Here is a 24401-nt window from a genome sequence, read left to right on the forward strand (position 1 = left end):
GGAAATAGACAATAGACAATAGGTGCTGGAGTAGGCCATTCGGCCCTTCGAGCCAGCACCACCATTCATTATGATCATGGCTGATCATCCACAATCAGTATCCTGTTCCTGCCTTATCCCCAAAACCCTTGATTCCACTATCTTTACGAGCTCTATCCATCTCTTTCTTGAAAGTATCCAGAGAGTTGGCCTCCACTGCCTTCTGGGGCAGAGCATTCCATATATCCACCACTCTCTGAGTGATGAAGACGTTTAACCTCAACTCTGTTCTAAATGGCCTACCCCTTATTTTTAAATTGTGTCCTCTGGTCCTGGACTCACCCATCAGCGGAAACATGCTTCCTGCCTCCACAGTGTCCAATCCCTTAATAATCTTATACATCTCAATCAGAACCCCTCTCATCCTTCTAAACTCAAGAGTATACAAGCCCAGTCGCTCCAATCTTTCAACATATGATAGTCCCACCATTCCGGGAATTGACCTCGTGAACCTACGCTGCACTCTCTCCATAGCAAGAATGTTCTTCCTCAAATTGGGAGACCAAAACTGCACACAATACTCCAGGTGTGGTCTCACCAGGGCCATGTACAGCTGCAGAAGGACCTCTTTGCTCCTATACTCAATTCCTCTTGTGATGAAGGCCAGCATGCAAACCCAACTTCTCAATCTACCATCAATGACCATTCTCATCCTGGAAAAGGATGTAAATCTTCTAAATTTTATAAATCTTTTTGTCAACATCACAAGCGTTTTCATACCCCTTGTGAAATGTAGTACTGAGAATACTCCATTCGAGGCCAAGCCAGTCTTTGCTGAAAGTTCACCAGCACTTCCTTGATTTTATACTCTGCTTCTAGTTATAAAGTCTTGGACATCAATTTTGCTGTTGTCTTCAGTGATTTATGCACACAAATCACAGGTTCCTGTACTCTGTCACCTCCTTAAAGGCACATACTATTTAATGTTCACTGTTGGGTACCTATATTTACCACACATTATTTCTGTATGTTAGAATATATGTTGTGCATATAGACTGTATCACTGTGATAATGGACATTGAAGTCTATTGTTGTTTGTTCAAAACTGTGGAATTTTAAGGCCTTATTCTCTTAGCAAGACTGCTGGACCCCACATTTCATCTAATTACAGGTCTCTCGCCATATTGTTACTTAAATTCTTTGAAAGGAGCATCTTGCTGGACCATTTCAGAGAGCAGTAAAGAATCAACCACATTGGCTTGGAGTTTAGAGTCTCGAGTCAAGCTTAGACCAGATTGGATAAGGACAGCAGATTTCCTTCAGCTAATGAAAATTAGTGAACTAAAAAGATTTTTATAATGGTGTGTCAAAGCGACATGGTGTCTGTGACTACCTTTCAATTCCAGATGTATTAATTGAATATAAATTTCACCACCTACTGAGGTGGGATTTGAACATGAGCCCTCAGAGCTTTAGCCTGATCCTCATCCAGAGACAGTATTTCCCATCACGCCATCTCCCCATTTTTAAACAGTTTTTCCTTAGTTTTAGTCTTCTTCCGCAAGAGAAAACAACGCCCAGTCCACCTGAGCTCGAATGTGTTTCAGTAAGATTGAAACTGTACTAATCTTGCCTGTACTAATCTCCAGTAGGTATACACAAGCCGAACCTTTTCAACACTTTCAACACTCAGCAGCGCACTAGCTCAGTGGTTAGCACTGCTGCCTCATAGCACCAGAGGCCCGGGTTCAATTCCACTCCCCAGGCAACTGTCTGTGTGGAGTTTGCACATTCTCCCTGTGTCTGAGTGGGTTTCCTCCCACACTCCAAAGACATGCAGGCTAGGTGGATTGGCTATGTTAAATTGCCCCATAGTGTTCAGGGATGTGTAGATGATGCAGGCTATAGGGGGATGGGTCTGGGTGGGATACTCTGAGGGTTGGTGTGGACTGTTTCCACACTGTAGGGATTCTAAGTCTCTCTAAGTAAGATAAGCCTTCCATTTCAGAAGTGAGTCACATGGACCTTCTCTAAATTTCTCCAAAAGCAATTTTACCTTCTCGGGGTGAGGAACTTCAGCTATGAGGGTAGATTGAAGAAGTTGGGATTACTCTCCTTGGAGAGATGAAGGCTAAGAGATAGAGATTTTAAGCAGGCTGAATATAGTTTATAGGGAGAAACTATTTCTGTTTGTGAAAGGAATGAGACTGAGAGGGCATAGATTTAAAGTGATTTGCAAAAGATGCAAGTCTGATGTGAGAAAAATCTTTCTGGTCAGTGCGTAGTTTAGTTGCGGAATGCACTGCCTGGAAATGTGGCAAAGGCAGGTTCATTTGAGGCATTGAAGAGATCATTCGATGATTATTTGGATATAAATAATATACAAAGATGTAGGAAAAGCAGGAGATTGGCACTTGGTAATGATGGTTACTTGAAGAATAGGTGCAGACATGATGGGCTGAATGACATCCTTCAGTACAATAACATTTTGGTAATTCTGTGTTCGTTTGAAAATAAATGTACCTTCATTTCTTGTTTCAGTGTGGAGTTCCCCAGAAACTTCCTAACCATGTCATCTGTCACATTAAATTTTGGTGGGATTTTGGTGCATTTCTCTATCAGGGCTGGGTTGAAGCCATTCAAGAACTGGTTTCCAAAGAACCAATCTTCCGTCCAATGATTTTTCGCAAATTCTGAGAGAGAGGAAAATTTAAAAGTTAATATGCCAGAAATACCGAGGTCCTGTCAAAAACAATTTAAAGCCAACCCAATAGAAGCCTTTGCAAACACAGATAATCCCTCCTCACCAGACAAAAACTCTGCAACTCAGTGTTAATGGTCAAACTCATTTCTCCTCCAGTTCACTGCAATACCTTTTGAATAAAAATGGGCGCTTTTTGTCATAAATGGAAAAGGCTTTATTGATTCTGAGAATGAGATTCAGTACGACCCAGAGCAGAGGGTAGCTTTCCAGTTTCATGTATTACCCTGTGCCCTCTGAAGAATATTGCATAGTACCTCACAGCTTTACATTTGAGTTATATGAAAGTCTTAGTTGCATCTAAGCTACAGTGCATTAATAATGTCTAAAGATGTATGATTCCTTACTCCTGTGAAAAAATTGCCAGTACTGGAATGTATACAATGCATTTCATGACCTCAGAACCTCTTAAAGACGATTTACAGTTAGTGAGATGCATCTTTTGAAGTGATGTAATGTTGCAAAGTTGGTATAGTACTTGTGGTTGGGAAGGCAAGATGTTAGTATTTGTTTGTAAAATGACAGCGGTGGGGGGGGAAGGGTGCATGGTTCCTTTAAAAGATATTTTTTAAAAAGAAAAGTCTACAAGCAGCAGCAGATGCACAGAGTTCTTCAAGTTGAAACATTGCATCAAAAGGCTATACTGTTAGCAGGCAAAGCAGCATTTTCACCAAGACAACAGGTTTTTGAATTTAGCTAAATAATTTAAACCAGGCACTACATACCAAAGCCCAATTAAGTTTAAAACTGATGGTTTTGACAACCTCAGACCAATCCTGTTGTAAGAAATTATTTGGTCATCAAGGGTATAAAAGAAGAGGGTATTTGAAACTTGGTGTGAGAGCAAACTGCCAACTGTTAAGAGAACAGCTCTCAGCAGCCATCAGCTCCAAAGAAAGAGAAAATCACTGGTTCTATTAGAAACCTCTAAGATCTCAGAGTAGGCGCCATCTAAATGATAATCTTAGCTAATATTTCTGACATAAGAATTCAACAGAAGAAGGCATTCCTGACTGGACAACAACAGAGAAGGCAAAGAGCATTCTGGAAGACTTAGCCTAGCTGTAATTTAAAGAGGTTAAGCTTTAATTTTTTTTGTTAATTTAACTTGTTTAATTGTATCTTGTATCTATTGGAATAGCATACCATTAGACTTCTGTTTTATTCAGGAACAGTTAGTAGTTAAGGGGAAATTGATTGGTTTGTTAGTAGTTCTGTTAATTTCTTAACTGTTAGAGTTAGATAAATAAATTGTTATCTGTTGATTATACAGTGAATATCAGGAATTGATCACTTCCTTAATAGATTATGAGGTGAGGCAAGTTTCTGTTTCTGTTTCATTATCCTTCATAGCAGATTGGGAGCCTGCGACCAGTATCTGGCCAGTTTATGAATGAGATCTGAACATATCTGAACAGATTTGAACAGATTTAAACAGACGTGGGGATGAGTGTCACTTAGGTGAGAAGTGGTTGGGAGCCTGTGTCAGGAATCTAGCCAGTTTATGTATGGGATCTGAATGGATTTGGATATATTTAAACAGTCTTGGGGATTAGTGTCCTAGATCTTTAGATAAAATATGGGATGGGAGGCATGGGATTCAGGGGAATTTGGCTGTCTGGATACTCTGACTATCCAATCTATCTATGCCTCTCATCATCTTGTACACCTCTATCCAATGGAAAACAGGGGGTGGTAGTAGATAGAAAGTATTCAGCCTGGAGCTCAGTGACGAGTGGTGTTCCGCAGGGATCTGTTCTGGGACCTCTGCTCTTTGTGATCTTTATAAATGACTTGGATGAGGAAGTAGAAGGGTGGGTTAGTAAGTTTGCCAATAACATGAAGGTTGGTGGAGTTGTGGACAACGTGGAGGGCCGTTGTAGGTTGCAAAAGGACATTGACAGGATGCAGAGCTGGGCAAAGAAGTGGCAGATGGAATTCCCCAGAAGAGAGTGAAGTGATTCATTTTGGAAGGTCGAATTTGAATGCAGAATACAAGGTTAATGGAAGATTCTCATCAGTGTGGAGGAACAGAGGGATCTTAGGACCCACGTCCGTAGATCCCTCAAAGTTGCTGCCCAAGTTGATAGGGTTGTAAAGAAGGAGTATGCTTTTGTTGGCAGGGGAATTGAGTTTAAGAGCCGTGACGTTATGCTACAGCTCTGTAAAACTCTGGTTAGTCCACACTTGGAATATTGTGTTCAGTTCTGGTCACCTTATTTCAGGAAAGATGTGGAAGCTTTAGAGAGGATGCAGAGGAGATTTACCAGGATGCTGCCTGGACTGGAGGGCAGGTTTTATGAGGAAAAGTTGAGGGACTAGGGCTTTTCTTATTGGAGTGAAGCAGGATGAGAAGTGACTTGATAGATGTATACATGATGATGAGAGGCATAGATAGAGTGGATGGTCAGAGACTTTTTCCCAGGGCGGAAATGACTATTATGAGGGGGCATTATTTTAAGGTGATTGGAGGAAGGCATAGGGGAGATGTGAGAGGTAAGTTCTTCACAGAGAGTGGTGGGCATTTGGAATGCGCTGCCGGCAGTGGTTGTGGAATCAGATACATTAGAGACTTTTAAACAACTCTTGGATAGGCACATGGAGGATATTAAAATGTAGAGTATGCAGGGTAGATTGATCTTAGTAGAATAATAGGTTGGCAAAACTGCGTGGGTCGAACGCCTGCACTGTGCTGTACTGTTCTATGCTCTGTGTTTAAAACTTAGGCAAGCAGTGGGAACCTGTTTAATTTCAGTTACCTGTGATTGGTTAAATAAAAAGTAGGGGGAATGACTCTAAAGATAACAAAGTGTAGAGCTGGGTGAACACAGCAGGCCAAGCAGCTGACGTTTCAGGCCTAGACCCTTCCTTAACATTGCTAAAGAAGTTCTAGGTTTTGACGGTGCTTTCCAAATTTGCCAACAAAGTTTACAAAGACAGAGGAAGGATATACTTTTAGACTTTGCAAACAGGCTAGAACTGGGTTTAATTATGGATAAGAGGAAAGTTGAAATTGAAAAGGTGTTAGTCGAGCATTTAGGTATACCAGAGAAACAGGCAAGTGTAGTGGAGTTGGAAAAAATTAAGTTGCAAATAAAATAATTGGAGATAAAAGGAAAAGAGAGAAGAAAGAATATTCAAGTGGGAAAAAATGAAGGTGCAACTTGAAGCAAAACGACTTCAAATGACAGAAGGAAAAGTACAAAATAGAAGTGTGGACGAGCAAACTCATTATAGCCAACAGTCTGATAGGGATATATACAAATATGTCAAAACATTACTAAAATTTGATGAAAAAGATGTAGAAGCCTTTTCATTTCCTTTGAGAAATTGGCCAAATAGATGAATGTGAGGATAATGTTAATTCAGACAAAGTTGGTAGATAGGGCTAGTGAGGTGTTTAGATCACTGTCAGAGGAGGTGTCAAGAGAACATGAACAAGTGAAACAGGCTATTTTGACTGGCTACGAATTGGTGCCAGAAGCATATAGACAGTGGTTCAGAAATATAAGAAAGGAACCAGATCAGACTTATGACAAGTTTGGAAGAATTAAACACAGCAACTTCAATAGATGAGTGAGACCATTAAAGATAGAAAAAATATGTGAGGATTTTAGAACGACGAGTTCAAAAACTCACTTCCAGAAGTGATACGAACTCATGCTGAGGAACAGAATGTTAAAAAGTAAGAAGAGCTGCAGAGATAGTCGATGAATACACACTAGTGCATAGATTGAAATCTAGCTTCCCACAGCAATTTCATTCTGGAAGGGATGGAAATTGGGGAAATGGGAAAGCCTTTGAAGAACAAAGAGCAAAGAAAATTACAGCACAGGAACAGGCCCTTTGGCCCTCCAAGCCTGCGCTGATTCAGATCCTCTATCTAAACCTGTCACCTATTTTCCAAGGATCTGTATCCCTCTGCTCCCTGCCCATTCGTGTATCTGTCTAGATACATCATAAATTACACTATCATGCCCGCCTCTACCACCTCCACTGGCAACGCGTTCTAGGCACCCTCCACCCTCTGCCTAAGGAACCTTCCACGCATATCTCCCTTAAACTTTTCCCCTCTCACCTTGAACTCATGACCCCTAGTAATTGAGTCCCCCACTCTGGGAAAAAGCTTCTTGCTGTCCACCCAGTTTTTACCTCTCACGATTTTATAGACCTCAATCTGGCCCCCCTTCAACCTCCATCTTTCTAATGTAAATACCCTAATCTACTCAACCTCTCTTCATAGCTAGTGCCCTCCATACCAGGCAACATCCTGGTGAACCTCCTTTCCAAAGCATCCACATCCTTTTGGGAATGTGGCGACCAGAACTGCACACAATATTCCAAATGTGATCGAACCAAAGTCCGACACAATTGTAACATGACCTACCAACTCTTGTACTCAATACCCCATCCGATGAATGAAAGTATGCCGTATGCGTTCTTGACCACTCTATTGATCTGCATTGCCACCTTTAGGGTACAATGGACCTGAGCACCCAGATCTCTCTGTGCATCAATTTTCCCCAGGGCTTTTCCATTTACCATGTAGTTCACTCTTGAATTGGATCTTCCAAAGGCATCACCTCGCATTTGCCCGAGTTGAACTCCATCTGCTATCTCTCCATCCAACTCTCCAATTTATCTATATTCTGCTGTAATCTCTGACAGTCCCCTTTATTATCTGCTATGCCACCAATCTTAGTGTCATCTGCAAACTTGCTAATCACACCATCTATACCTTCCTCCAGATCATTATGTATATCACAAACAACAGTGGTCCCAACACAGATCCCTGTGGAACACCACTGGTCACGGTTCTCCATGTTGAGAAACTCCCTTCCACTACAACTCCCTGTCTCCTGTTGCCCAGCCAGTTCTCTATCCATCTAGCAAGTACACCCTGGACCCCACTCAACTTCATTTTATCCATCAGCATACCATGGAGAATCTTATCACACGCTTTACTGAAGTCCATGCATATGACATCTACAGCCCTTGCCTCATCTATCAACTTTGTCACTTCCTCAAAAAATTCTATCAAGTTGGTAAGACATGACATTCCCTGCTGCCTATCACTAATAAGCCCATTTTCTTCCAAATTTAAATAGATCCTATCCCTCAGTATCTTCTCCAGCAGCTTCCCCACCACTGACGTCAAGCTCACCAGTCTATAATTACCTGGATTATCCTTGCTACCCTTCTTAAACAAGGGGACAACATTAGCAAGTCTCCAGTCCTCCGGGACCTCACCCATGCTCAAGGATGCTGCGAAGATATCTGTTAAGGCCCCAGCTATTTCCTCTCTCTCATCCCTCAATATCCTGGAATAGATCCCATCCGGACCTGGGGACTTGTCCAACCTAATGCCTTTTATATTATCCAACACTTCCCCTTCCTTATGCCGACTTGAACTTGAGCAATCAAACATCTATCCCTAACCTCAACATCCGTCATGTCCTTCTCCTCGGTGAACACTGACGCAAAGTACTCATTAAAAATCTAACTCATTTTCTCTGACTCCTCAGATAACTTCCCTCTTTTTTCCTTGAATGGGCCAACACATTCTCTAGTTACCCTCCTGCTCCTTATGTACAAATAAAAGGCTTTGGGATTTTCTTTAACCCTGTTAGGTAAAGATATTTCATGCCCCCTTTTAGCCCTCTTAATTCCTCGTTTCAGATTGGTCCTACTTTTCTGATATTCTTCTAAAGCTTCACCTGTTTTCAGTCACCTAGACCTTATGTATGATTCCTTTTTCCTCTTTGCTAGTCTCACAATTTCACCTGTCATCCATGGTTCCCTAATCTTGCCCTTTCTATCAAATAAGAATATTTTCACAGGACATGTCTGTTCTGCACTCTAACCAAACTCTCTTTAAAAGCCTCCCACATATCAAATGTGGATTTACCCTCAAACAGCTGCTCGCAATCCACATTTCTAAGCTCCTGCTGAATTTTCCTATAGTTGGCCTTCCCCCAATTTGGCACTCTTCCTTTAGCACCACTCTCGTCTTTGTGCGTGAGTATTCTAAAACTTACGGAATTGTGATCACTATTCCCAAAGTAATCCCCTACTGAAACTTCACCCACCTGGCCGGGCTCATTCCCCAACACCAGGTCCAGTATGACCCCTTCTCAAGTTGGACTATTTATATACTGCTCTATAAAACTCTCCTTGATACTCCTTCCTTCAATGAAAAACAAGAAGTAGTTCCCACTGGGAACCGTGTACCACATATGATTTAAAAAAACCCAAGAGGGTGAAAAATAGGCGAAAGGCCTCAGGTGTTTCCACGGTGCTAGAAGGTGACACACAAAGTCACAGAGCTGGAGGATTAAGAGAGGGACTGGGAAAGAGGATGTGGTGAAAGAAGCTAAACCAGTGAAACCAGTTGAGGTAGTGAAGGAAATCCCAAGGGAAGTCAAGGAGCTTCAGGAGACTGCATAGCCTAATCACGGGCTTCAAAGACTTAATTTCTGTGGGTAAGGTTTACTCAGGTAGAACAGAGGGAGAAGGTAAAGAAGTTACAATATTGAGATATACAGGAGCTGGTCAGTCTCTAATACTAAGAGATGAAAGTATTTGCACTCCTTTTGAAATGTTATTTGATAGAGTGATAATCTATAGAGAGAGATAAAGCTGGAAAGTCCAATTGAGACTTGGGAAATGACGGCAGGAGTGATTGAAAGAGTGCTTATTCCAGGAACACAGTTTGTTCTCAGAAATGACCTAGCAGGATGAAAGGTGAGAGGGATGCCCGTTGTAACAGAGAAGCTGAAAGAAAACCAGGGAACTGAAAGCTGAAAGAAAACCATCCTGGAATTTTTCTGGTGGCAAGATCCCACTGTCCTAAGTTTAAGCAAGAAGGGAAAACACAAGAGAAAGACAAAGGATTTGAGATCCAGTTAGCTGCCACCCTGTTTGATGTGATGGTAAAGGAACGATCTAAGCAGATAGGGTATCAGGCAGAGGTGCTTAGTTCTGAAAGGCTAATGGAGTTACAACAAAAAAATCAGACAATGAAAGATTTATATCATAAAGCCTACTCAGAAAAGGAATCAGAGTGTATTCCAGAATGTTATTACATTAAGGATAAAATCTTAAGGCAGAAATGGAGACCTCAGCAGATTTATGCGGGTTATAATTGATTGTATCTGTCCCCTCCTTAAAAGCAGGAACCAATATTTGCTAACCATAATGGATGTTCTACCAGATTTATGGAGGCAATTCCTTTACGAATGTCAAGGCAAAGAAAGTTGTAGAGGAGTTGCTTACTTTCTTTACCCCATTATGGACTACCCAGGGAGATTCAGTTAGACCAAGGGTCCAATTTTACTGCCAACTTGTTTAAGGAGATCATGGATAGTTTAGGCATCCAACACTTTAAATCAACTGCATACCATCCTGAATCCCAGGAAGAATTGAAAATCAGACATCAGACCCTAAAGTCTATGCTGAAGGCTCATTGCCAGGATTACACAAATGATTAGGATAAAGGTTTCCCATTTAAGTGCTTGCTATTAGAGATGCTCTAAATGAATTGATGTTCAGGCACAAAGTCAGAGAGCCTTTAAAATTAATGAAGGAAAAGTTACAGGTCCAAAGTCAGAGATCTCACAGTTGGATTATGTATCTGAGGGGAGAGAAAGATTAAACAGAGCAGATAAATTAGCTAGACAACATCTAAAGGTGGGACAGCATCTAATAAAACAAGAAGCAGATAAGAAATCTAAAATTCATACATTTGTCCAAAAGGATGAAGTATTGGTTTAATCACCAAAGGTGAGAGATCCCTTCAAAGCAAGGTTCAGTAGGGGCCTATCAGATTGAGAAGTTAAATCAGGTGAATTATCTGATAAAGATGCCAGATAGAAAAAAAAAATCAGGTATGCCATATGAACATTCTGAAATGTTACTATGACAGGGAGCAGGAGCCAGAGAAACAAGTATTAGTTACTGCCATTCAGAGCGTAGAATCAAGTTGAAACAATTTGGATTTTGATGTGTCTCAGAATAAATTAAATAATGAAGAGGTCCTTAAAGAATTGGGTAGGATAGTAAGCTACCTGTCTCAGGAACAGAGAACTGAATTGAAAGGCTTGTTGCAGCACTATGAGGGCGTATGTAGAAATAGAATGGAGATGACTAGTACATGAGTTTGACAAAGGGAATGCTGTTCCAATAAAATAACACTCCCACAGGCTTAATCCTCTCAAAGTAGAACAAGTCCAGGAGGAAGTGGAAGTGATGCTCCAAGGAGACATCCTCGTACTGAGTCAAAGCGAATGGATTTTCCTGATCATACTGGTTCCCAAACCTGATGGTACCCAATGATTCTGCATAGATTATTGGAGGTTCAACGCCATGATTAAATCAGACTTTTACTTAATTCCAAGGCTGGAGGACTGTGTGGAAAAAGTTGGACAAGCCACCTACATCACAAAATTGGACTTACTTCATAGTTACCGTTACATAGTTACATAGTGAAAGAAGTTTCTGCGTTTGTAACCCCAAGTGGACTGTATCAATTTAAAGTGATACCATTTGGAGTGAAGAATGTACCAGCCATATTCAAATAATTATAAACCAAGTTGTGGCAGGATCGATTGCTTCGTAATAATAACAAAGAAAATGAGGCAGCAAGTTTGCACATACAGCAATGTGATAACGATAGGATTACCTATGTTTTCTTAAAGTTGATTAAGGATAAATATTGAACTGAGCACCTCTATTCAAGGAAGGAAACAGAAAGCAGGAAAGTACAGGCCAGTTAGTCCAATATCTGCCAATGAAAAATATTATAATCCATTACTAAGGAGCTAGTAGCATGATATTTTAAAAATCATGATATGGGTAGTGTGGACCTGGTTTTTGAAAGAGGAATTACATTTGATAAATTTATTGGTGTTCTTTGAGGGTAACAAGAATGAGAGGTGCTAACACAGTGGCAACATCACTGAGCTGACAATCTATAGTCCCCGGCTAATGCTGTAGGGGCATAGTTTTAAATCACATCATAGCATTTAGTAAAATTTGAATTCAGTAAAACCTGAAATTAACAGCTAGTTTAATGGTGATCATATGGTCGATTGTTGCAAAAACCTGTCTGGTTTGCTAACTCAAGAAAGGATTCTGCCATCTTTACCTGGTCTGGCTGAAATGTGACTCTGAAAGTGGCCTACAGAGCTAATCAGTTCAAGAGCAATTAGAGATGGATAACCAATGCCAGTTTTGCCAATGCTAAACACATGCCAGGCAAGAATACAGAAAAAATAAGTAGGCAGTCAGGGGAATCAATGGATATAGTGTTGTTTGCTTTCTAAAAGACTTTTGATAATGTGCCACATAAAAGGTTTCCTTGGGAGATAAGCGCATATGATATTTGGGTGATATATTATCTCAGATAGAAGATTAATTAACTAATAGGAAATGGAGTCAGGCAAATGGATTATTGGGTTTGCAATCCGTAATGAGTGGAGACCCATATGAATCAGTGTTAGGACCTATTATTTATAATGTAGTGATTCGGTGGAACAGAAATTGAGTATAACTTGCAAAAGACATAGTTTATCAAAGCTGTTCATGTTGACAATTCACAAGAATATCATTAAGTAGGAAAACCAACAGTTCTATTGTACGAGATGGAGGGCTGATTGGTTGGCAAGTGGGCTCTGATTGATAGAGCTGATGTGATAAAGAATACGCCAGGAATGATGACTGGCAGTCATCTGCCAAACTTTAACTAATTTTTAAATCAAGCAGGTTGACTTTGATTGTTCAAGGCATTCCCCTGAGAAAGGAATCAGTAAAAAAGTTGTCAACTATTTTGTTGACTTGAAACAGGCCCTCATCTTGTACATAGAATTATATAATATCAGAAATTAAATGACACCAGGCTATAGTCCAACAGGTTTATTTGAAAACACAAGCTTTTGCAACGTTGCCTGATGAAGGGACTACACTCCAAAATCTTGTGTCACTTACACAAATCTGTTGGGCTATAATCTGGTGTTGTGTGATTTCTGACCTTTTCCATCCCAGTCCAACACTGGCACTTCCACATCATAGAATTATATAGTACAGTACAAGTCCTTAGACCCGGCAAGTTTGCACTGGCAAAACTACACTATGTTTAAACTAATCCCGTTTATCAGCACTTGGCTCATGTTCCTGAATGTTATGACATTTCAGGTACTCGTTCAAGTGCCTTTTAAAAGTTAAATAAAAACCGAAAGAACTGCGGATGCTGTAAATCAGGAACAGAACTGTAGTTCTAAGGAAGGGTCACTGGACCTGAAATGTTAACTCTGTTTTTTCCTTCACAGATGCTGCCAAACCTGCTGAGCTTTTCCAGCAACTTTGTTTTAGAGCCTATTAAAAGTTGCAAGGTTTCCCAAGTCAACTGTCCTCTCGAGCAAAGTAGTCCAGATCCCACCAATCAATGGATGAAAACCTTTCCCTCAAATCTGCTCTAAACTTCCTGCCTTTCACCTTAAAATTATTCCCCCTTGGTACTTGATGCTTCAACTAAGGGGTTTCCCTCCACCCTGCCCATACCCCTCACAATCTTATCCATCACAATCAGGAAGCCCGCCTAAACCTCCTCTGCTCCATTGAAAACAACCCAAGCTTATTAAACTTCTCTTCATCGCTAAAATACTCCTTCCTAAGCAATATCCTGGTGAATGTTTTCTTACACTCTTCAGAACAGTGTATATTCTTAATATTTACAAACTTATTCATATTAATAACCTGGATGACAGATGACCAATTGTACTGTAACCACACTTGCTGATGATACAAAGATTGTCTGGAGAGCAAGTTGTGATATGTATACAAAGAATTGTATGAAGTACCATAGATAAAGATAGCGGTCAAAAACACTGAGAAAAGGAGTCTAATGTGGGAACATCTTAGATGTTCATCTTGGCAGAAAGACTGGAAGAGCAGACACTGTTAACCCACAATTTCTCACAGTGTCCAGTGCTTTATTGGGTGTCCACCAGAAAGGATCATCCTAGCAAGAATAACCCAGAGGACAACCACATTGAAGTCTTACATTGATACTGTACTGGGTTTGGCATCAAAGTGTGGGTTTCAGCCTTCCACCCAAGTACACAGCAAGCCATGGCACATTAAAGCTTAGGACAGCTGTCACAGAGGTATATTGGGTAAGGGTTACCGGACAGGACCTATTCTGCCATTGTACGCCATGAGACTGAAAATTGTGCAAAACCTCTCAAGCTGTACCCCTGATATGAATAATCCATTGTAAATATCAAGAGTGCTGAAATTGTACTGAGTCATCTCAGAGTCGCACATGTTCTATGGAAGCAAGTTGAATTTGATTGAAAACTCTGTAACGCTATCAATAAAATGCATTTTTTTGAGCATTTGAGTCAAATACACGGCAAGAAACCAGAGAAATATGCTCAATAGCACATCACCAGTTCTGGTAGCTTGCTACTTGCCTCTTTTTCCCATTATGACAGTGAATAAACTTCAAGAACATTTCGTTGACTATAAATCTCCTTGAGACATCCTGAGGTCATTAATGGCCCTATAGCAATGCAGGTTTTTTTTCTCACTAGTTGGTCTTGCTGGTGTAATAAATATTGTCTGGTTGATGTTTTTGTAATACTATCTCAGATTATAAGCTGTCTTAATTGAGGAGGCAATGGCTTCGTAGTACTGTCACTGGATTATAAATCTAGATTCTCAGGCCATGTTCTGGAGCCAGGGTTCAAATCTCGCCATGATAGATGTTCTAAGTAGAATTCAATTAATATCTGGAATTGAAAAAAATCTAATGATGACCATGAAACTATTGTTGGTTGTCGTAAAAAGACGCCTGGCTCACTATTGTTCTTTCAGGAAGGGAACTTTACCTGGATTGACCTAGATGAACTCAAGACTCACAGTAATGCAGTTAACTCTTAGCTACCCTCTCAAAAGTGGATTAAGACCAGACAGACCACCTGGCATTGACATTAAATGACAATGGCAAACTCAACTCTGCTGCAGAATTGTCCTTCCTAATCAATGAGGGCTAGGGCCAAAATTGGGACAGTTGTCTGACAGCAAGCAATAGCCTGCTTCAGTTATACTCACAGAATCATACCTTATAGATAAAGTCCCAGACATCGCCATCACCGTCCCTGGTGTCTTGTCCCACCAGTGCACAGCAGAGGTGGTAGTACAATGGTGTACCGTTAGGAGGAAGTTGCCCTGGAAGTCTAATGCCTTTGAACCCAATGAAATCTCATGGCATCAGGTCCAACATGGTCAAGGAACTTCCTATTGTTTACCCCCACCTCCTCGGCTGATGATTCAGTCCACCTGATGATTAATGCCTGGACAAAGCACTGAGGAATGCAAGAGACCAAAACACCCTCTCAGTGGAAGACGTTAATGACCATCATAGAAAGTGGCTCAGCAACAACATTATTGGCTGAACTCCTAAAGGACTATGGCAGTGGTAGGTTGTGACCGGGAAACATACTTGACTTTAAACTGAAATGGACCAGTCATACAAATACTGTGGCTGCAGGAGTTGGTTAGAGGCTTGAAGTCATGCAGCAAGTAACTCAACTCCTGACTCCCCAAAGCCTACCCACTGTTGACAAGGCGCAAGTCAGGAATGTTGTGTAATACTCCTCACTCACCTGGATGTGTGCAGCTTCAACAACACTCAAAGACCTCAACATCATTCAGGACAAGGCAGCAAACCTGATTGATGCCACATCTACATATACCGGCTCCCTCCACCATCAACACACAGTAGCTGCAGTATATACTATCTGCAAGATGCATTGCAGAAATTCACCAGGGCTCCTTAGATAATACCTTCCAAACAAACAAATACCATCATTTTAAAGGTCAAGGTACATGGGAGCACCTTCACCTAAAAGATCACCTTCATTCCACTCATAATCCTGACTTCGAAAAATATTGCCATTCCTTCAGTATACTGGGTCAAGCTCCTGGAACTCCCTCCCTAACAGCCCTTTGACAATACACCATGTGGACTGCAGCAGCTCAAGAAGGCAGCTCGCCACCATATTCTCAATGGATGGGTAATAAGCCAGCGACACCCGCATCCCATGATTGAATTTTAAAATAGTTTGTTGGCAAATCTCCATTACCAGCAATAGGACTGTTGACTTTCCAAAAGATGTGGTCGAAGTCCTCAGTGGTGGTCCAAGGGTGTTCCAAATTGTTCACAATCTCCTTCAATTCCAGTTCTGCAATACTAAAGAAATTGTGAAGAAGGTTTCTGAAAGCTGTTATTATTCGGGAATTCGAAAATGAAGGAAGCATACAAACATAGCAGATAGGAGCAGGAAGACGCCATTCGGACCTTCAATCCTGCTCTACCATTCATCACGATCATGGCTGATTGGCCAACTCAATAGCCTAATCATGCTTTCTCCCCATAACCTTTGATCCCATTTGCCCAAATTGCTATATCTAGTCGCCTCTTGAATACATTCAATGTTTTGGCACCAATTAGTTCCTGTTCATTCCTGTAATGAACTCCACAGGCTCACCACTCTTTGGGTGAAGAAATGTTTCCTCATCTCCATCCTATCCCGAATCTCAGATTGTGATCCCTTGTTCTGGACACACCCACGGGAACATCCTCCCTGCCTCCAACCTGTCTAGTCAGGTTAGAATTTAATAAATCTCTATGAGATCCCCCTCATTTGTCTGAATTTCAGCAAAAACCATCCTAACCTAGTCATTCTCTCCTCATACGTCAGCCCCACCATTCCCAGAATCAGCCTGGTAAACCTTCGCTGCACTCCCTCGAGAGCAAGCGCCTCCTTCCTCAGAAAAGGAGACCAAAACTGCACACAGTATTCTAGGCTCAGCCTCACCAAGGCCCTGTATAACTGCAACAACACATCCCTGCTCCTGTACTCGAAACATCTCACAATGAAGGCCAACATACCATTTGCCTTCTTTACCATCTGCTGCACCTACATGCTTACCTTCAGCGACTGGTGCACAAGGACACCCAGGTCCCGCTGCACACTCCCCCTCTCCCAATTTACAGCCTTTCAGGTAGTAATCTGCCGCCTTGTTTTTGCTTCCAAAGTGAATAACCTCACACTTAACCAAATTATACTGCATCTGCCATTGATTTACCCACTCACCCAACCCGTCCAGATTGTGTTGAAGGGTCTCTGCATCCTCATCGCAGTTCACCCTCCCACCCAACTTGGTATCAGCTGCAAACCTGGAGATGTTACATTTCGTTCCCTTATCCAAATCATTAATATATATTGTGAATAGCTGGGGTCCCAGCACCGATCCTGTGGCACCCCCTAGTTACTACCTGCCAATCTGAAAAGGACCCATCAAATCCTAGGCTTTGTTTCCTCTCTGCCAACCAGTTTTCTATCCATCTCAATACACTTCCCCAATCCCATGCGCTTTAATCTTGCACAAAAATCTCTTATGCGGGAATTTTGTCAAATATTTTCTGAATATGGTTGTTAGTTTACAGTTCAGTGAAGATGACTTGCCTATTTTTAAGCAAATGTCAGAAAGTTGTTTGAAATAATGAACTGGTCTTTCCAAGAAAGCATATAACTTCAGCTAAATGCTCAATCAGCTATCTGCTAAGTTAATTGCTGCATGTGACACCCTTACATCATCAGTTGGATAAGGATCAGCATGAAAATGGTCTTGTAGCCAACATGAGCCTTTAGGAAAGTGAGGAAGCAGCTATCGTCATCTAAGGTGACATGCGGTGCCTCACCGTATGGTATCAGAGTAGTGTTGGTTCATCAGAGGGTCAGCACAGAGGAGCATCCAATAGTGTGTGCTTCCCAGACATTAGCTGTTGCTGAATGAAAATACACCCAGGTAGATAAGGAAGATTTGGCAATGATCTTTGGCGTGAGGAAATTTCACCAAGTCCTTTATGCACTTAAGTAACGAGCCACAAACCACATGCTAGAGCCTCATAAAGAAGACAAGGACGTGCCACCCATAACTTCAAGTCAAACTCAGCTGAAGGCTCTTAATTGGAGTGCGTGCAATTGCAAGGTGGAACACTGTCTGGAAGTCCACATGCCAAATGCAGATGCTTTAAGCTGCTTCCCACTAGTGGATTCACCACTGGTGGTGCTGCTGCTAGAAGAGTCCGTTCTGTTTTTATTCTTTCTGGACACACTTCCAGTCAATGCTGACAATATCAGACTATGGGCCCAGAAAAATCCCATCCTGTTAAAACTAACACAGCTGGTGGTAGTGGGGGAAACAAAAGAGCTATCACAACCAGAATTAAAACCTTTCTGGGCCCAACAACACGAGATTACCACAGAGGACAGCGTATCAATATGAAGAGCAACAGTGATTGTCCCAAGGAAAGGTCACCACCAGATACTGTCTGAACTCTACCAGGGTCATCTCGAGGTTTCCAAAATTAAGATGTTGGCAAGAAGTTATGTCTGGTGGCCAGGATTGGATGCTCACACAGGTGCATTGGTGGGACAGTGTCCAGAGTGCCAACAAGGACAAAAATTAGTGCAGCAGCTCGCCTACATTTACAGGAATTGGTGAGTAATGGACTCTGTTACACGCCGACTATGTCAGTCCTTTCCCTGCAACTATAGTGAACATCAGTTAAAACCAGGTCACATCTTAATGAGCATTGGTTTTGGTGGTAAAGTTGCAAGTAAACCTGTCATCAAGAATCACAGAATTGCTACAGTGCAGAAGACGACTATGCAGCTCATTGTTTCTGCACCAGCTCTCTGAAAGAGCAATTCACTTTCTGCCATTGCCCTGCCCTTTCCCCATAATGCTGCACATTCTTCTTTGTTTAGATAACAAACCAATTCTCTTTGAAAGTGTCAATTGAACTTGCCTCCGTGTTACACTTAGGATGTGTATTCCTGGTCTTAACCACACACTATGTGAGGAAGTTGTTTGTAGAAGTGCTTTTTCTCCTTTTGCAAAATTGGGGTTTGTGGTGGGAAGGGATGCATACTGGGGAGACCTGAGGGGGAAATCTTTTTGTGTAGATGGTGGTGCATGTGGAAGGGGTGGCCTGCTAGGTGTGGTGGTGCACGCTGGTGCAGTTGCAACTTTTGGGGGCATCTGGATGGGTGCGTGGGTGGCAACAGTTTGGAGTGGTATGGGCCAGGTGCTGTCAGGTGGGACGGTACTGGTTTAGGGTGTCTGGGTGGCATGGAAGTGTTGGAGTTGGTGGTGGCGGGGGCACTGTTCTGTTTCCATGCTGTACGGCTCTATGACTTTGCGTGTCTTCAACATACTCACGTGACTTAACCAATTCTTCTTCCTATGATCTGAAGTACCTGTCAGATAAATCATTTTAATAACCCTCCAAAATACATTGTTATGGGCCACTGAATCTCACTCTCAAAGGTTCACCTTGTAAAGATAATAAAACAAGCACTTTATCCCCTACTTGAAATTTCCTAGTTGTAGCATGTCTGACTGCCTATTCTTTTATCTTTTGCCTGTGAAGTTTATAAATGCTCCTGTGTTACTTCACATGCTCATGTTCATTATGTTCCTACTGAAGCGAAAGATAAGGCTGGCAAGATTAGATGGATGGAATAAAGACATTGAAGCTCTAGTCAATAAAAAAGAATCATGTCTTGGATATAAACAACTGGGTTCAAATGAATCTCTTGAATAGTACAAAGAATGTAGGGGCATTCTTAAGAGGGAGATCAGGGTAGGCAAAGAGAGGGATATCAGATATCCTTGGCAAATAGTATTATGGATTATCCAAAGAAACTGTGGTCCCAGCATGGTGTGGGGTGACTGTGAGAGACAACCTGAAGAAAACTCTGACGATGGGGTGACTGATCACAGACTGCTGTGCAGTCCACAGGACACAGGACAGGTGAGTTGTGTAATGAGGAACTTGAACCGCTGAGGGAACCTGGTGGCACTGGGCTGTGAGGTGAAACAGATCTCAGCTCTGGAGTGGCATTAGGTGGGGAACCCCTGCATAGATAAGCCCTGATTGGCTTTTGGCTGCTTGCCTTATTTTGAAACAATTTATTTAAAATATGTTACTAGGTTGTGAAAGTGAGAGTCGGAAAGGATGCCTTACACAACTGTATTATTTAGTTGTTATGGTGTTATCTTAGTTTGCGAGATCAACGCTATTTTGTCACTCAGTAGCATTGTTGTTACCTTGATTAATAGTGGGTGGGATCAGTGCTCCTTTAGTTGTAGTTAGTGAGATCCAGTTAGAGTCATCTTCCCCAAGTATTGTGTTTTGCTCATCTGCTTTCTCTGGTGTCTTGCTCAAGGTGCAACACTCTGGTTTGTAAGTCTAAACGAGTCATGGTGCATGAGCATCAAAGCAGTACCTAATCTTGAGTTGAGCCATCATGTATCAGCCCTATCCATGTGTACATAATCCTTCTGAAAATCAGAAATACGGAAACTTGTCTGATTTTCTTCCCCATTCCTGAGCTAGGGGTATTGAGAGCAGCCGTAGGCATCTCTTTTCATCCTGGGTATCTCAATGCAGACTGGTTACTGGAGCTGTGAATTTGTAATTCATATGGTGGTTAAGCATTGGTCTTGTTGATCAAGATATTGTATCAGATGACCTTCTTATCTGTCTTATGCCTAATGGCAGGTCTATCAGGATTTTCAAGAGAAAGGTTTGTAATTCATATTCAAAGTAAAGGGAAACAATTCTCTTATAAGCTTTGGAGAGCTGCAATCCCAGAGCAAAGTATGGAGTGAAAATGACCACAAATTGTATCAGTACCGGTGAGGTGCTGAATGACTGAAGAGTGATAAACGTGCCTTTGTTTGAGAAGGGACATAAGGAGATGCTTGGAATCTAACGACCTGTGAGTCTGACTTCAGTGGTGGGTAAATTGATGAAAATGATTCTGAAAGATAGGATTAACTGCATTCGAGAGGCAAGAAATGATTAGGGATAGTCAGTGTGGTTTTGTGCGAGGGAAATCGTGTCTCTTAAACTTGATTGAGTTTTTTGAGGAAGTAACCAAGAAAAATGGCTAAACAGCAGGAGACAGAGTGAGTGTAGATGGCTGTTTTTCAGCCAGGAGGCCTATGACCAGCTGTGTCCCACAGGGATTGGTACTGGATCCACTTTTGTTTGTCATTTACGTAGAGGATTTAGATCAGAATATAGACTATCCAAAGCATGACTCTAAGGTTGGTGATATAGAGGACAGTGAAAAAGTTTTTCAAAGATTACGAAGAGATCTTGATCAACTTGGTCAATGGGCTGAAGAGTGGCAAATGGAGTTTAATTTGGATAAATGAAAGGTATTTTGGTAAAAACAAACAAAAGCATGACCTATACAATTAAAGGTAAGGCGTTGGGTAGTGTTCAGAACAGAGACACCTAGGAATTCAGGTACATAATTTTTTGAAGTTTGCATCTCGTGTAGACACGGTGATTAAGAAGGGGTTTAACACGCTTGCCTTAATTGCTCAGACCTTTGAGTATAGGAGTTGGGACGTTATGTTGGTGTTGTACAGGATGTTGATGAGGCCTCTTCTGGAGTACTGCATCCAGTTCTGATCACCCTGCTACAGGAAGGATATTATTAGTCTGTAGAAGGTTCAGAAAAACATTAACCAGGATGTTGCTGGGAATAGAGGGTTTGAGTTATAAGGAGAGTCTGGAAAGGCTGGGACCTTTTCCACTTAAGTGTGTAGGAGGCTGAGAGGTGAACTTATAGAGATTTATAAAATCATAAGAGGCATAGATAATGTGAACCACAGATGTCTTTTCCCACAGGTGGGAATTTCAAGGCTAGGGAGCGTATTTTTATCTCGAGAGGAGAATGATGTAAGAAAGAGATGAGGGGCAATTTTTTTTACACAGAATGTGGTTTTTGTGTGTAATGAACTTCCAGAGGTAGTGTTGGATGCTGGTTCAGTTATGACGTTCAAAAGATATTTGGCTAAATACATGAACTGGAAGTGTTGGGAGGATATGGGCCAAGAACAGACAGGTGGGACTAGTTTAGTTTGGGATTCGGCTCAGCATGGACTAATTGGACTAAAGGGTCTGTTTCTATGCTGTATGACTCTATGACTTTTAAGTTTATGCCATCTCACTCTTGATCCTTTAATGGATGGGAGCAGGTTCTCTCTCTCTATCTTGTCCAGATGCCATCATGATTTTGAACACCTGGATCAAATCTCCTCTCAACCCTCTCTTATTCAGGAAAATAATTCCACCTTCTCTAATCTACCCATGTCACCAAGTTCCCCTTCCCCGGAAAAACTCTCAGAAAACTTTTCTGCAACTTCTCCAGTCCCTTTAGATCTTTGAGAAAGTGCATTACCCCGAAATAGACACTATACTCCAGCTGAGGCAAAACCAACATTTGATATAAGCAAAATAACCTCTTTTGTACTTGTACACCATGCTCCCTTCACCATTTCATGGTTTCCATGGTGCCTTTCATCCAGGAATGTGATACTTACCCCTCTACCACAGAGAGTTCAAAACCAAATTCTTTCTCACAGCTGAACCTCAAATCTACAGGGAGATCATCCACCAATTGAGCATCAATACACTTTGGCATTTTAGAGGGCAATTTCTTCCACCTAGAACACAAAGGGACGAACTATTCAATCATGAGGCAAAGACATGTCTGTGTAAAAATCGAAGCATTGAATTAGACCTGGAATTGTTCATTTCAATGAAGATTAAAAATTCAATTGGAAAAACATTTTGTTATTCCCAGGGAATTGAAATTAATGATCAGATTTTAAAATAAAATCAATATTATCAATTTAACATAAAGTTGAGGCCCTCATTCAGTTCAATTGTGATATCTACTCAAGATCACGTCCTGAACAGTTCTTGCATTCCTTTCAATGTAATTTCACTTACTTTCCCAAACATTCTCCTCTGATAAGACTCCAACACTGGAAGTGCAATGATCTGATTAAATTGAGACTTTCATTTGATTTGATTAAATATGGAAGCAAGTTACTGCATGAGTCTGCTTCAGATTTGCAGACAAGATTTGCATATAAATTCTTTAATATATAAATGGACCATAATGCAAGTAACATTTGCACTACACAATTGCAAGGAAATAATCAAACATTGTCTCCTTGACATTCAATGATGTAAAGAACAGTAGGTAGCTCTGAAAATATTTAACAGGTCTGGCTGCATCTGTTCAATAGAGTTAGCATTTCAAGTCCAGGAGGACTCTTCCAGAAAGAATCTATTATGAAAAAGAGTCATGTTGACTCAAAGCATTAACTGTTTCTTTCTCTACAGTTCCTGCCAGACCTGCCGACTTTCATCAGCATTTTCTGTGTGTTTTTTTTAAATTTCAGATTTCCAGCATTTGCAGTATTTTCTTTGAGATATTTGGCCATTACCGGCAGTGCTGCTGTTTCTCCCTCAGTTCAGCTTGGCGATGTGACTGGAGCAGGGGCATCATCGAATCATCATGGAATCTCTTAGCTGTAAAGTTAGATGAATGTGTTATTTCCAGAATGTGATATCCAAGGATGGATTATGAGCTGATTGAGGGAATTGGAGGATGTTATAATTATAGAACAAGATACATGGGAATTCATTCTATCTGGAAGTCAGATTCAGGGGTTTCAACTGTTTGTAGTAAGAATTAGGCAAGTTCAGGCTACATGCTAAAGATAATGAAGACATTTTGTGGTCAGGTGGCCAGCAGGAGAAATGGTGGCTAGACAGTTTAAGAGTTACAATCAAGCATGCTGGGAATTTGGTCAGGCTAGTTGAAACTCTGACCTCAGTTAAACTGCAGCCAGGATGTATTGCAACCTTCATTTCGCTGTGTTGACCAAATAAGGCAAGTGTTGTGGTGGTCTCTAGACATACTGGCATCACTATTGCCTTTTATGGAGAATGAAATGTGCTATTTATGACTTGCTGTAAATTTTTGATTAGATTCAATTCCCTACAGTGTGGAAACAGGCCCTTTGGCCCAACAAGCCCACACTGCCCCTTGGAGCATCCCACCCAAACCCATCCCCCCTATAACCCACACACCCCTGAACACTATGGGGCAATTTAGCATGGCCGATCCACCTAGCCTGCACATCTTTGGACTGTGGGAGGAAACCCAAGTGCCTGGAGGAAACCCACGCAGACACGGGGAGAATGTGCAAACTCCACACAGACGAAGTGTCTGTGCACGACTCTCGAAGCGTCTCTCTGCGCGACTCCCCAAGCTGGAATCGAACCTGGGTCCCTGGCGCTGTGAGGCTGCAGTGCTAACCACTGAGCCACTGTGCTGTCCCTTTTCGCAGTTGTTTGCTAGTAAATTCAATTGGCTGGAATTGAACGATGTGAAGAGGCTTTGCGCCCACCCCCCTCACTGTTACATAAATGCTGTCCCCTTCACACTTCACATCAGCTGTGATGAAGAGTCATCTAGACTCAAAATGTTAGCTTTCTCTCTCCATGGATGCTGTCCAACCCTTTGTGACTTCCTACATCTTCAATCCACCTCCCCCTCTCTCCCTATTTATTTCAGAACCCTCTCTCCCTCCCCCATTTCTGATGAAGGGTCTTGGCCCGAAACGTCAGCCTTCCTGCTCCTAAGATACTGCTTGGCCTGCTGTGTTCATCCAGCTCTACACCTTGTTATCTCGGATTCTCCAGCATCTG

At 41.6% G+C, this 24401-nt stretch overlaps 1 protein-coding gene across 1 annotated transcript in view; it reads right to left on the minus strand.

Annotated features, from left to right (window-relative positions):
• Positions 1-24401, minus strand: part of LOC125448665 (polyunsaturated fatty acid 5-lipoxygenase-like) — a 79279-nt gene that overhangs the window by 31034 nt on the left and 23844 nt on the right. The window contains exons 4-7 of the mRNA XM_059642677.1: positions 23132-23216; positions 22217-22339; positions 15886-15992; positions 2503-2672 (exon numbers count right to left, since the gene is read on the minus strand). Of these exons, the coding sequence (XP_059498660.1) occupies positions 2503-2672; positions 15886-15992; positions 22217-22339; positions 23132-23216 (485 nt within the window). The remainder of the gene's footprint in view (positions 1-2502; positions 2673-15885; positions 15993-22216; positions 22340-23131; positions 23217-24401) is intronic.

The sequence above is a fragment of the Stegostoma tigrinum genome, chromosome 45 (assembly GCF_030684315.1).
Source record: "Stegostoma tigrinum isolate sSteTig4 chromosome 45, sSteTig4.hap1, whole genome shotgun sequence".
NCBI classification, from domain to species: Eukaryota; Metazoa; Chordata; class Chondrichthyes; order Orectolobiformes; family Stegostomatidae; genus Stegostoma; species Stegostoma tigrinum.